This window comes from Equus przewalskii, chromosome 2 (assembly GCF_037783145.1).
Source record: "Equus przewalskii isolate Varuska chromosome 2, EquPr2, whole genome shotgun sequence".
Lineage (NCBI taxonomy): Eukaryota > Metazoa > Chordata > Mammalia > Perissodactyla > Equidae > Equus > Equus przewalskii.
Window position 1 is genome coordinate 80,693,940 of NC_091832.1, and position 14,430 is coordinate 80,708,369.

Sequence of the window (14,430 nt, forward strand, 5' to 3'; positions counted from 1 at the left end):
GTCCTGAGCCAAAACACATGAGGACACACAGGAGCAGATCCAGACTTGCCGGCCCCATGGAGATTACACAAAGCTTGGCCCCAAACATGGAATAATGTGAGCGTGTACGAGATGCTGAACATTCCATCGACAGCCTGTGTATCAGATGCACGCCTGCGTTCCCACAGGTCTGGCGCAAGGCCCGCTCCCCAGCCCTCAGTTAAATGCAGGTTCTGTGCTACCAAGATGACACACATCAACAACCTAATTTTGGTTCTTGAGGCTTTTGAGGATAAGATTGCTGTATCTCAACCCTTCCGCACCTCCTGCATCCACCTTCTCGTTGTGCGGGAAATTACACACCCTCCCGCCAGGATCACACGCACACCCCCACAGAAGCAGGTAAAGCATAAAACACAACTCCCATAAACAGGAACTTTATTAAACTACGTGGTACGTAAAAGAACATATAAATGGACCTTTAAATACATTCAGTTCATCTTAACAAATTTATATAGAAACTTATGTACATTTCTCCTTTATATACTTAAATTATTTTTCCAAGTTTACTACCAATAAAAGGTAATAGAATGATCACCTGCTCGCACAGATGTATACACAGAAGTTGTCCACAGGGCTAAGTAAATACACCACTTCTCGGGATTTCACAGCAGCAACCCATTCTCAAGGTGCCTTCTTCCGAGCAGGCCTTTACGCGAGGCCTGTGCTGCAGAGATGCTGGGGGTTGGTTGGGAGAAGTTCATCCCAGGGCAGATGGGTCATTGGTTGCTTATGATGACTCGCACTCTTGGAGCTAGAAGGCCCTTGGAGACCATCATTGAGGCCATGTCCCCACTTCTGCAGACTGGGAAACAGGAGTTTAGGGGGAGGGAGTGACTTGCCAAAGTCACACGGCATTGGCGATGGAGCTGGGTCTCCAGCTCCTGGTCCCCAGGTCCTGCCTAAGGGTCGGGACCCCATCACCATCCACAAATCCAAAAATTTTTGACCTCTTTCATCCATCTCCACCCACCCATGGGCCCTATGTTTTGAACGTTGTCTGCACGGTTAAATATGATTTCTTAGGCTTTTTTAGATGGTGACAAACAGCTCAGGATTCCATAACCATCTTTGTGCAGCCCTGGAAACAACCACTCAGGGCTATTTTTACAAGAGGTTTTTGCGGTCAGATGTCTTACTTCTTCAGCCATAAAATTTACTTTTTCAATTTAGCTGACTTATGGAAGCTCAGCTTCCAACTAATTTGGATGGATGGCCACATTTTACAGGAGGGAGACTGTAACATTACCCACATAGATTCATCACAAATACATCATATTGGCCTAAATCCACCCATCACTGTTGGATCTAACATGAGGTTTCACTAATAAGTGATCAAAAGTGAAAAAAAGTCAAGGGAAATTTTTTAAACTCAGTAAAGTTTCAAGAATTCCCACACTTCCCAATTAATCTCAGAGGACAGCAATGAATGGATACTGAGTAGAAAAGGTATGTTTTCTGCTTTCTTTTGAATGAAGCCTGATTAAAAAAAAAAAAAAAGTTTCTGATGATTTAAGTTCTTCTGAAAGCAAGTTCATATTTTTGGTCTGTTTTCAACGATTTAATTTGGTTTTTCTCGGGATTTTAAAACCACTGTATCAAAGAATAGACATCAGCATTAAAAAGTATCATCGCTGAGAGAGAGAGACAGAGAGACAGAGAGACTCTCCAGGCTCCAGGTCACATGAGCAAAGAAGGAAGGGCTGGGAGCAAAGAGAGAAGGGAGGAAGAAGAATGGGACACGGAAGGGCTTACTCCTCCCGTAACTGGAGTGAACCCAAGTCATAGCAGCCTTCACTCAGTTTTACAACAGACACACAAATGAGAAAACACAGATCGGGAGAGACGTGCTCAGCTGGACAGCCCTTGATGCCTTTCCATTATAATTCGGCACTTCTAAACTCTAGAAGATCCAGCATCCTCCCAGGGGCTGCCGCTCATCTCCAGGAAAGACTTGCCCGCAGCATGTGATTTCTGTCCTCCAGTCTCGCTTTCCCTCCTGCTCACACGCAAACCCTCACCCAGAGTCACACAGTGAGGGGTGAGCAAGGCAGGAACATCTTCAAGGAGATGGGGCCAACCACAGAACACCAAGGGCTGGCAGAGAAGTCCAGCCGCCTGCAATGCTTGGTGTGTGGGCAGGTGGAACCCTGAGACCAGGGAACACAGGAAGATAAAAATATCTTCATATTAAGGGGTTTTTCTTCTTTTTTTCCAGGGAGGCATTTCACTCTGCAAAAGGAACCAACTGGAACAAAACTTAATTCTTATATTAAAAAATAAGTCTTCGACGTATAAAAACTGGCCAAAATTCTTTTTTTACTCGTTACATAAGAATGACATTTTACACGTCGACTGGGTCTTCGTTTTGGGGGAGAGGGTTCGCTTGCACACACCTCCGCGGTGTGTGCGCCTAGGTGCCGGCCCCTCACCGGGTGACACGCGTCCAGACTCAGGATTTCATAGCAGGAGTCAGCGCAGCAGGCGGCGGTCCACCGGCCTCCCAGATTGTGCCTTCGGTGACACCAGTGGGTCTCTTTACGTGGAACAAAGACATTTGGTGTTGGCCTTTCACAGAAGCCAGTCCTCTCCATCTGAACCCCAGGAGGTGACAAAGGACAGGCACCCATCACTTCCGGAAGGGATGAAGGATGTTCCTGGGCGTGGTCGCATGTGAGTCTTTCAGGCGGAGCGAGGCCCTTTCCCCAGCCCCTCTGCCCTTCAGAGGGGCCTCCGTGTTGGTACTGGAACCCGCAGAAGACTCTGAACACTTTTTGGGGGCGCGGGCGCTGCTGGCCCGCCGCAGGGCGCCGCTGTCCTTGGGGGCAGCATCCTCAGGGGTACTCTTCACCCTCAGCTGCCGCTGCGAGACTGTCCGCGTGATGCCAGGGGCTCTGGCCACAGAAGGGGCCTCTGTTCTCGTGGACCGAGATGAGGAGGCGACAGTGTTTCGGGCAAAGCTCGGGATGGGGGCTTGGACACGGGGGACGCTGGGAGCCGGCGGCCGCCTGGGCTCTTCTTGGGGTCTCCCGAGGCCCTGGGAGTTGGAGCAGCAGATCTTACTGTCCTCAGGTTTCTGTCTGGGGACGTTCCTGAGGGGCTTGGCGCTGGGCTTCCTGACGGAGCCCCTGCGCTGCAGCGGGGGCTCCTTCCCGGGACGCGCGCTGCTGGAGCTGCCGCTCGCTCGGGGCAGCCTCTGCTCCTCCGCCACCGCCCCCGACCCCGTGGAGGGCCTCCTGGGCGACGTTTCCGAGGTCCCCCTCACAGAGCTGCGGCGCGACCACGGCGCGTCGGTGCTGCCGGGGGTGTCCCGAGGGGGCCGCGTCCAGCCCGCGGGGCCCCTGCCGGCCCGGGAGAGCGGCACGACCTTGCGCATGCTCTCGCTCTCCGACGCGTTCAGGGTCCGCACCGGCCTGGGCGCCGCCCCCTGGCCCCGCCGCGCGCTCGCGGGCCTGGAGGCCCCCTGGGACGCGTCTTTGAGGGAGTTTCTCTTCGGCCCCATCACATCCTTCCCTTTGGCGGGTCTGTCCCTCGGAAGGCCACCCTTGGAGCTAGGCTGGCTTTTCACGGAGACCGGGGCAGGGGCCTCCCTGGGGGGGCTGGAAGCGGGGTTAGAGGAGACCTGGCTGCCAGCCGTCTCCCCAGCCCCAGAGGACATGGAGCCATCTCGTTCGCCCCCCGCCTCCCGCTCCCCAGGTCCCGGTCTGGAGTCGGCTCCCTCCGAGGAGTCTAGGGTCAGCGAGCAGTCGGTGGTGTCCGAGATGTAGATCAGAGACCCCGGATCTTTGCTCTCAGGGTCGCTGCTGCCTACAGATACCAGAGCTGCGCTGCTGGGCTCATCAGGGGCAGCCCCATCACCCCCCGGGGCTGGGCTGCGACCCGCCTGGGCACCTCTGCCCACAGGTGTCAGGCGGCTCCCATCCCCCAGAGACGTCATTGGGCTGGAGTCATTCAGGATCAGCCGGGGTGTCTCTGGGCCTTTGGAACCCTGGAGGTCAAACTGGGCCAGTCCGGTCACCAGCTCGTGCTCCTTAATCCCCAGAGCCAGCGGCGAGAGTGGAGGGGACCGGGCGGGACCCAGGCCCACAGGTTCGCTGTTCCTCTTTCGGAGGATGCTGGACCCGCCGCGCTGCGCTCGGGGGGAGGCGGAGGCAGGCTCCGCAGGCCCGGGCGCTGGCGGCTGGCTCTGCCACGCTGAGGGGGACTCGGGGGCTTCCTCCCGGCTCTCTGAGGCCCCAGGTCTGTGTGCGCGCCCGGAGTCCTGGCCCCTTGGCTCTGCAGGATCCGTCCAGGCCACGGTGGGTCCAGCGGGCCGGGGGCTGCTCCGGGGCAGGCTGTGAAACCTGGCGGGCTCCTCGGAGGGGCCGCCGGTGGAGCTCTCCAGGAAGGTGAGTAGCTCGCGGTCGGCGATGAGGCCCAGCGACAGGCGCGAGCGGCGCGCGTTGGGGGGGCGGTAGGAGGGGCTGACGGGCCTGGCGTGCAGGAACGAGGGCAGGGCCTCCGCGCCCTTCTTAGTCAGCTGCTCCACGTCATTCTCACTGCTGCTCCGGCCGAAGCCCCCAAGCTCCCCGGCTGCCCAGGAGCGACGCTTCTCCTCCAGCTCCTTTAGCCGCTGCTGCTGCCTCAGCTCCTGCACCTCCCGGTCATGGTTGTCCTGAAAAGGGGCAGAGAGAAGCCCAAGGATGCATGAGGCACGACGAGGGAAGGTCCTACGTGCAATTCCACAGCCACCTGCCCCGGGAGCCCAGTGAGCGAGACGCGCAGAGAGGAGAGGCCTGGGTCACGAGCTTCACTGAGAGAGACTGTGTGTGTCTGCACGTGCGTGTGTGTGGGGAGGGCTGGCTTCCCCCAGCCCCACTTGAGGATCTGACGGGAGGAGCACATCAGGTCTGGCCCCAACAAGCTAAGGTTTTCATCGGATCTCTGGGCCCAACTTCCATTGTCCCCTCAGGGTAGACTATGATTCCACACATATCTGCAACCTCAACTCCCAGGAAACCCAACCTGGTTTCTAAGCAGGGCAAGAGAGAAAGGACTTCCAGGAAAGGGCTATGTAGGCAGTGGCAGAGAGAAAAAGACCATGGGTGTTAAAAGAGGGAGCCTGAAATTGTACCTCTGAGTTGCATGAATACATGTACGCACACACACATACACACACACTCATGTGCAGCACATTCTACTTAAAAAGGATTTGGATGCATAAATGTATACCCAAGATATTAAGAGAGGCCTTTCAAATCTCTGTTGTCCGAATGCTCCCTGGTGAACATCCCTGCTCTAAGCTCCCCCAACAAAATGCAACCAGCACAAATGCACAAACCAAAGCACACTTCACCGCCTGGCTGTGCACTTTAAATATATCTGTGTCACATAAATATGTGGCTCTCACAACCCAAATCTGTTATCCTTAGTACTTTTTACTTGAAAATCACTTTCCCCAGACGGTGGACTTTCCCGTCCAAGTTTCTGTGAGGCTCTGGCTCTGGCTGGGGACGCTTGGCTTCTCCTGCAGCTCTGGTCTCAGACTCCCTGTGTTCCTAGGCCTCTGAGGCCTCTCCTTTCAAGGCTGCCTGCAGTTGGGGTAGGGCCAGCTCCTGGCTCTCAGGGCAGCTGGGTGGACAGCATCCCACAGGTGGCCTCTCCAGCCTATATGATTCTGACCCGGAGTGACGGCCTCAGAAAGAGCCGATTTCGCCTCAACCACCCACCACCGCCTCCCCTGCTGAGCTCACTGCTTGGACATGGGAGAGTAAACGTGGCCAGAGGCTTAGCTGCCTTCTCTTAGCTGGAGAGAGAAAGGAAGGGTTGAGGTCTGAAGTAACTCTGGGCTACTCACTTAGGACTGCAGAGAAATCTGGCCAGTCCTCAAAGAAATTCAGCTATGGCCAAACCTGCTTTTAAAATATAGGGAAAGAGAGGATGCACAAGTATTCGGTTCCTCGGCACCACCTGACGTGAAAAGATGTTGTTTTGTTTTTAATTGACAGATGAAAGTTTTATTTGCAAAGCCAAGCAACCCAGAGAGTCTTCTGGCTTCTGCACTGAACTCAGAGATTACTAGAATTGGTGGTTGAAGGGCAAGAAGTGTAACTGTTGTGCTCAGACGGCAATAGGTTCCCTAAATATTTGAGAATTTCAAAGCCCGCTCTGGCTGGGACAACACGGTCGCCGTGGTGCCAACCCCACCCTGGGCAAGGGCTATGGTGCTTAAAATAGGTGAGAGGGGACCTTTGGATCATCCCACCACAAAGAAGTCCTCCCTGAAAGAGGAAACCTTCTCCCCTGGGGCTGGGGGGAGGGTGAGAAAGATGTTCAGGATCTTCAGACTTTTTAATATTGTGACCGCCATTATAAATAAACTTTACCAACAAAATGCTTTCAGGGCATTGAAGCAAGTGTTTGTATGAGCAGCAAAGTAGCAGAAGCAGCCAAGTGCCAGATTCCTGACGATACGGAAGCGCTCAGGGCTGGGATGGCACAGCCGCTTCCCAGTAACCCCAACCAGGAGCCTGGCAAGAACACCGAGGCCAGACTTTCCCGGAACTGCGGCAATGCTGAACCACCTTTCCGCCGTGTGCAGAGGGCTGGGTTCGGAAGAAGAAAAATAAAAACCCAAACAACTCAGAAAACACAGAGATGGCCACAGCCGTACCTTAACTGCCTTGTTGAATCTGATACAAAAGTCTCTAAATATCTGAAGGCATTCGTCCAGTTTCATGGTTTCCTTGTCTTCACAGAAAAAATCGATCAGGGTGTGGGCCTCGTCCTGGAGCTCTCCTTTCCAGCGCTCCAGTTCTGTCAGCTTTTCCACCGCAAACTGCAGGAAAACAAACAAGCACACGCTGAAGGAAACAGGGTCAGCGGGTGAGGTGCTCAGCGGCCCGAGTGGTGCCCAGGGAAGACATGCTCCTGGGTTCAATTTCAGGTCTTGAGAAAGGGAAGGTTTATTGTGAGCCCAATGCACTCGGAGCCAAAAGGAAAGAAATTCAACCCAAACCAAACCTTGGGGAAGCAAGATGAACTCCTGCGTGAGCCCTGGAAGCCACAAGAGAATGCCACTAACAAAACAACTAACAAAATGTTCACCTTTCATGTCATTGAAAAAGTGACATGGGCGTACAGCTGGTTTTATTAAGGAAGACCTATTCTGCGTCTGCGTCTTCCTTCTCTTAAAACTGAGTCTTACACTGGCCAAGAGTTTACTTCAGGGTCCCAGAAGGCCCTTGTTGGATGGAGGAGTTGTCTGCTGAGAAGGCTGCCCTGTTGAAAGCGAGTTAAAATTTAACCCCAAATGAGCTGTGTCAGGGTCAGTGTCACCCCCACAGGACTGAAGCTCTCGTGCCTAGACCGACAGCCCAGCCAGGGCTACTCATGCATGGGTCCTTACCCAAGTCAGCCACGGACCTCTGTCTACAGTCCGTGCTTGGACCCCACCCACGCAATTTAGTAGGCTTGCGGTGGACCTGCCATTAATACTTTATTAAAACTCTGATGGGTACCCACGGCTGGGAATTACTGCCCTATACAAGTCCATCCTCTTTACTTCTTCATTTTCTCCTAATTCTTCTAGACAAAGTCTGCAGGGCCCCTACAGACCCAAGTACTGCCGCAACCAAGCAGTGGGAATGAAAGAGCTTGCTTTCCTCTAGTGAGCTCCCAACGCTTCCAGGATGGGGATCCACTAGGGTCGAGGGGCACAAACACACTTCCCTGACTGCCACTCAGTGACATCGAATGCTGAGCTGAAACGAGGACACGGCAGGTTGGAGGAGGCACCACCCCCTGGAGGCTGAATATCTGGGATCACGGTGAAGTCTCATGCTGCTTTCTTTTTCACTGGGGAATAAGGCTTATATGAGGAAGAAATGTATGAAGTATTTTACTTTATGAAATAACACATCATGTTTTTAAAAAGGCTTATATTTGAGAAAGTTCTTTTTGAGTGAGGGGACGGGCCTAGCAATCGTGAAGTTATAGGTTGCCCACTCTTGAGGAGTGGGATTGCCACTTGAACATGGCCAGAGAGTTACAGAACCGAAAGAGAAATTCCAAGAAGACTTGGAATTTCCAACGCACTTTCCCCCTTAAAAGCCCTTTTCTTACACCAAACACATTCAAGAGGTAGCAGGAAACCAACACTATTTAGGAAACCTAATAGCAGAGAAAGTAACCATCTGAGTCAGTAGCCCAAGGCAGTGTGTGCATGCATGCCATATTTTTCTTTATGGAAAGAAGGTTGTTAACGAAAGGATAAATTTTTGCCTGTCATTCTTCCACAGGGGGAAAGGTGGATTCCAGCCAAGAACAGCTCACGTGCAGAAAAAGAGGACACTTGACAAGAATCTATATGGTCGCTTAGCTCCACCCCGTAGGTCTCATCACTAGATCCGGTGGGTATTGAGAACATACCAGGAAGGAAAAACTTCAATGCAATGCAGTCACCTTTAGGACTTGGGAAAGTCCTAAACATTCCAAATATGGATCTGAAAAATCACCAAGCTCAGAGTTCTTTGCCAAGAGTTCATTTTCTACACATTTAGGGCCCCAAACGAAAAAGCCCGAAGCTACACTGACAAGCGTGATTGATGACAGATTAGCAGTTGTGGTAGCAAATTCAACTTTCCATCTCCAACTTGTTTGTTACGGACCAAAGTTCCAAAACAATTTACTCGGTATTTCTTGCCTACAGGGTCAAAATACTGACATAGATCTGCAAAACTGTGTTCCTGTCATTTTTCTGGTCAAAAATCTTCAGTGGTTCTCCACGGCTCAAAGCACAAAGTCCAAAGTGTTCAGATGCATTCAGAGCCCTTCACGGCCTGACCTTAACCCACCTTAAAAAATTCTATCTCCCCTATTTAAAAAGAAATTGAATTTGAAAAAGAAAAATAAATAGCTGTGTGTAAGATTTTATTTACAGAGATAAAAATTACCACCAGAAAGAAGCATTTGGAGTTAAAAACAAGGTTGCCTCTGAAGAGCTGGCTAGAGGCGCAGCTAAGACAGACCTGATTTCATCATAAGCCTCTCTGTATTACTATTTAGCATAAGATATTAATATTTAATGTAAGAACTGGAGAACGAGACATCCAGAATTCTTATCTCGATGTGTGATGGGCCCTCTCCCTGGGTTTCTGGACTGGTTTCATTTGAATGTGCTTACTGTGGCGTACTCTCTTGCCTACTGTCAGGTATTTCTGTGGCGGCGTTTGCTCTGTGGTTTCACTTTGAGAAAAATCTGTGCACTTTAAAGGGAAAATCAGAGTTTGGTTATATTTGAAAGAAAATACGGAACACACGTTTAACGATAAAAATCAACTCACAGCAGAGCCCAACAAAATCAAATGTTTGCGATGGGAGCTGAAGCTCATAATATTTGAGGTAGCCTAATTACGAGTAAAGGCCTAGGTTGGCGCAAGCTTTGGAGCTCACTGTTTCTTCCTGGTGCCAAGGGCAGCCTGCCACACAGAGTCCACCTTGTGAGTCTCAAAGCACTGACATTTACGGTAGCACGCCGTTTCACTGAAGACTGGAAGCATGAAAAGGGGCCACTTTTTTTTAAATAAGGAAGATAGAAGAAGTATGTCAGACTATGTGATTAGTGAGTCACAATGAGCTGTCACAAACACGTCCACTCTGCTGTTTTCTTGTTGATGTTATTCGGAGCAGCGCCCGACACACCCTGTGGGGCTGATGTCTCCTGGGCGTTGCTAGGCGCAGCTGTACTGTGTCTCCCGCGCTCATTAGAACACACGCCAAACACCGCTTGCTTCTTCAATAAAAACAAGGGGAGGAACAACAGCCCAAGTTCTCAGGTGTCTTTACGACTTCTGGGGAACTTCATTCTGTTGTCCAAAAGTTTGAGTGGGAGACAGGCACTCCTAAACCATGGTTTAGAACCAAAACTTGAGTTGCCAGGCATGAGCCGCCAAGTGTAAGCACAAGAGCTGACGCCCATTCACTACAGTGGGGTGCCATCACGCAAATGGGGCCGTGATCAACAGGGGCCCAGGCCCCAACAAACATCTTCTGTTTGGACTATATTGAATAGCCTCTGCTGAAAAAACAATCCAGCAGAGAATGAGCAGTGAAATACCAAGTTCCTTTTACTGACTTGGGGGGAAAATATGAATGGGCACCTGTTTCTTCCACAAACACACCCATGCAAATTTAACCAGCCTCAGCGGTGCTGCTGGAAGATGAAATTAGAGGGACTGACTTGAATCACCCACAAACCTGAAGGAAATCTTCCATCTGCTGACAAAGTTCACCATCCCGCTGGATGTTTTCCTTTAGAGATCTCGTCCTGACAAAGAGCGAGTGTAGCTCTGCCTCCGTGTTATCCAGAGATAATCTAAAAGAAGAAAGGGGAGAGTGGGCAGCTGGCACAGGGAAGCCATGTGTCATGCAGGTACATCAAACAAGACCAACCGTCGGTCAACCCTAGAAACAGAAAGGGAGAGCTACTGTGGTCACCTTTACCCATCCCTGTATTTAGAGCTTCCTTCTATGTTTTTTTAGGAGGTGATTCCTTCCTGAAGACACACTGGGTCAGAGAGAGTATGCTGTAGCCTTGTTCTTGGTAGCGAGATAACCAAAACCATGGGACTAGTCTGAACCTTTATGCAATAAGCATTAAAAGCTAAAGCCAGCAGGACTCAGATCCTTACACGCTCCTCTGGCCACTAAACACAAACAAAAAGCTCTAACTCAGGAAAAGCAAGACAGCACGTATGTTGACAATCCCAACATTAAGGGTAACATGGAGATTCTAAGCAGACTTCATGTCGCTTGCCTCAGACAGCCAGGGTAAGCACTGCGTGCTTTAGAGAGAGCTAACACAGAGCTACCAATTCTGCAAAGCAATGGGAGGACTGATTGAAGGCTTTTGTTCTATATGTCAAACCAAGATTAGTAGAGTATGAATGATATTTTTGTCACTTGGTAAAGTGCATAAATGACATCTAAAATCCAGGTGGAATTCCATTTGCAAATTTATAAATTAGGATGCTTTCATGCTTCCACTGTCAATCTAACTTCTCTTTTTGCAATAAAGCTTTCCACTTTCATTGGTCACTGGCACCCATCTATGATCTGTTTGTACTTCACAAGCGTATTTCACCTTCCATTTCAAATAAACAAAACTTACTGAATTGGTTTTTTTCTAAGACAATATCTAGCTAACCTTCTCCATCTAACTCTGACCAGAAATGTCAGTTCAAAAATGTAATGGTTATTTCTCTCTCTCTATCTCTTAGTAACATTTCTATACTAATCAGAGGAAAAAGTATTCCCACACTAATTTCTTTTAGTAATTCAAAATCAAAACAGTCTATATCTTATAAGATGCTCGTTTTTTGGGGGGAATAATCAGATGATCTGTAAACATGCACTGTGAACTGTTTACACCTTTGGACTGATAATCTCCCTTCGGGAAAGACATGCAATCTGTGGTTAGATGTTTAAGTCAATAACATTGAGATACTGTCCAGTGACAGGGCTTAGCTCAAAAAACTACAGTTCATGTGTTTATGCACATGGTTCAGAGCCGTCCTAACTGGATACAATCACTCAGATAATAAGTATATGACACAAACTGGGTTGATCCATGAAGTAGGGTGCTGAAGCCAGCTCTCAAGAGGCGACTATGGGTATGGGTACCTCTTCCCAACTCCGCAGTCAGTGATGCCACGTTGGTAGCTTGAAATCAGCCACGGTAACAGTATTTATGCCATGGAAATCAGCAAATGCTGCAAATGAGGACTTTTTTTCCCAAAAAGCTAGTTATAGAACATTTACCACTGAATACATGAAAATGAATTATAAATTTAAAAACAGAGAAGTTGAAATAGCAGTATACACAGATTACAACTATAAAATACACATCTATATTAGGATCAGAAGAAAATTAAAGTGATGTAAATAGAGCTTTGTGTTGGGTAGGTACTTTCTCTGTAAAGTTAAGTGACTAGTTTAAAACAAAATCCTTTCACAGCCCTTGGTATGTTTCCAACTTCTTCTAATGCAATAGAAAATAAATGTTCCATGCTAGATTATACATGGGAACAGTGAGGGACGGTCCTTCAAGTTTGACTGATATGTACCAACTCCCAGGGTACAGGCTGTGTTGTTTGAGCTCTTTCTTTTGGGTGTGGAGGGATTTGAAGTTCTTAATCCATATTTTTTTTTTACACTGATGATATTCATTAGAATAGACTGCAACAGGTTTTTTTAGATTAAAAAGAAAGATTAATTTTTCAAAACTCCCAAATTCCAAAGGTGCACACACACCTCTGTAAGCAAATGAAAACAATGTCTGAAAGTTCAACAAGACAAAACTTTTTAAAGTTCAAACTTGAATGCAAAAGTTATAAAATATCCATCAATTTTCATAGGAAGATAGTTTTTAAAAAACCCTTGAATTCTCACAATTCTCTTTCAGTCTTCCTTGCTTACCTAGCAGCCTCCTGAACGTGATGCAATTTTTCAGAAAAGTTTAGAAGAATGGCATCTTTCTTTTGTGCTTCCTGGAACAAAAACAGAATTTCCTCTCACTATATGGATAAAACTGGAACAAAATCATTTTCTCAGGGCTTAAGGGAAATTTAACATCACTGTTCCCGTTTTTTTGCTTGATTCATTCAAAGCAACTCACTGAGCCATGAACTCTGATATTCTCAGTAAGACTTACCAGAACTCCCCTACTCTCAAGATACGTTTAACTTCCCAGAGCTACTGATCCTGACACAAAACACAATTCATGTGCATGAATACTCAACAGAAGGGGGTGGCAGCTTAGCAGGGCCCATTGTCTCGAAGAGAATCCAATATATGCTGATTAAATACCACCCGTACCTATGAGAATGCCTTTAAATAACTGAGATACCTTCAGCGGTTAAACCAGTTTGCAAACTGAGTTTAATCAGAAGGTGCACAAGCCACAGGGGTGTCTGGATTCTTTATCTGTGCAGAGGGGGCGAGGCAGGCAGATGGGAAGGGAGCAGTTACCAACTCGGGACACTTTTTCCCATGGGCAGGGACCTAGTTACACAGAGCACCTGGATCATGGATCTAAAACAGCTGCCTGAAGAACTCTCTGCAAACCACATGGGCCGAGGAACACATTTTCTGGTTTGAATGCCCTGAAAATTAACTTTTTTTTTGGTGCAGAAGATTGGCCCTGAGCTAATACCTGTTGCCAATCGTCCTCTTTTTGCTTGAGGAAGAGTGTCTGTGAGCTAATATCTGTGCCCATCTTCCTCTATTTTGTATGTGGGTCATCGACCGCCGTAGCATGGCTTGATGAGCAGTGTAGGTCCACACCTGGGGTCTGAACCTGAGCACCCTGGGCTGCTGAAGCAGAGTGTGCAGAACTTAACCACTATGCCATCTGGCCGGCCCCTGAAATTAACTTTTAAATTAGTGCTGAGTTAAATGTGCCCTCTGTCTTCAGAAGTATATAGTAATAATAGTGTGTATTATTTATGGAGCATTTACTATATTCCAAAATTGAGCTAAGTGCTTTATGGAATTATCTCCTTTGGCCTCGTCAATTACCCGGTTTTTGGTAAGTATCACTAACCCCATCATTAGATGAAGAAATTGAGGGTCTTAAGGTTTAAGTGACTTGTCTCAGGAAGTACAGCTAATAAAGGACAAGTCACAATCTCCCAGTTCGGCCCCGTTCTGAAGCTCACACTTGAAACAAGCATGCAATGTGGCTTCCTCCGAGCGTTCAAGTTACCTCTATGTGATTGCTGTCAAAACAACAGGGTGACTCAATGAAGGACGGACAAATCGGTACAATTCGTTATTTGAGATAATTTAACAACAAAGAGATAACTGTCCTTGGCTGATTCTTCGCTTTCTAACTAGTTATTTTGATGTCACACGGACCCAGTCAAAAATGGAAGTGATGGACAGGGTCCAGATCCCAAACTCTGTGCTAGCCTGTGGTAGGGCACTCTAACCCACAGCTCACAAAGGAAAAAAAATGGAAGTGATCTTCTTAATTGCTCTGACCCCCTCACTCTTCACACATAGTGAAAAATCAAGTCAATTCAACATCGGAAATATTTCAACACCCAGGCCTCTACTCTGCATCCTTGTGGCTATTACTCTGAATCTTAACTCTCACCAAATAATTAGAGTCGACTTCCACCAAGAGGCGTTTCTACTTCTAGTTCTCTCTCTGCCCCAACCCATCCTCCACATTGCCTCATTTTCTTAAACACAAAAACAAACCTGGTCAGGCCATTAGGCTGTGCACAGACTTCTATTGACTCCCCACTGCTAAAGCATGCAATCCAAATTCCCTAGCTTCGGGATTTGAATCCTTCCCAATCTTGATTCACCAGCCCTGACCTCTGCCTCACTCCCCTGATCCCTCCA

General features: G+C 48.5%; 1 protein-coding gene across 1 annotated transcript in view; it reads right to left on the reverse strand.

The window, feature by feature from the left end:
- Positions 1-400: 400 nt before the first annotated feature.
- The window catches only part of FHDC1 (FH2 domain containing 1), a 30,693-nt gene continuing 16,663 nt past the window's right edge, over positions 401-14,430 (reverse strand). The window contains 4 exon segments of the mRNA XM_008536450.2: positions 401-4,693; positions 6,692-6,856; positions 10,276-10,393; positions 12,496-12,566. Coding sequence (XP_008534672.2) covers positions 2,669-4,693; positions 6,692-6,856; positions 10,276-10,393; positions 12,496-12,566 — 2,379 coding nt within the window. The 3' untranslated portion in view covers positions 401-2,668.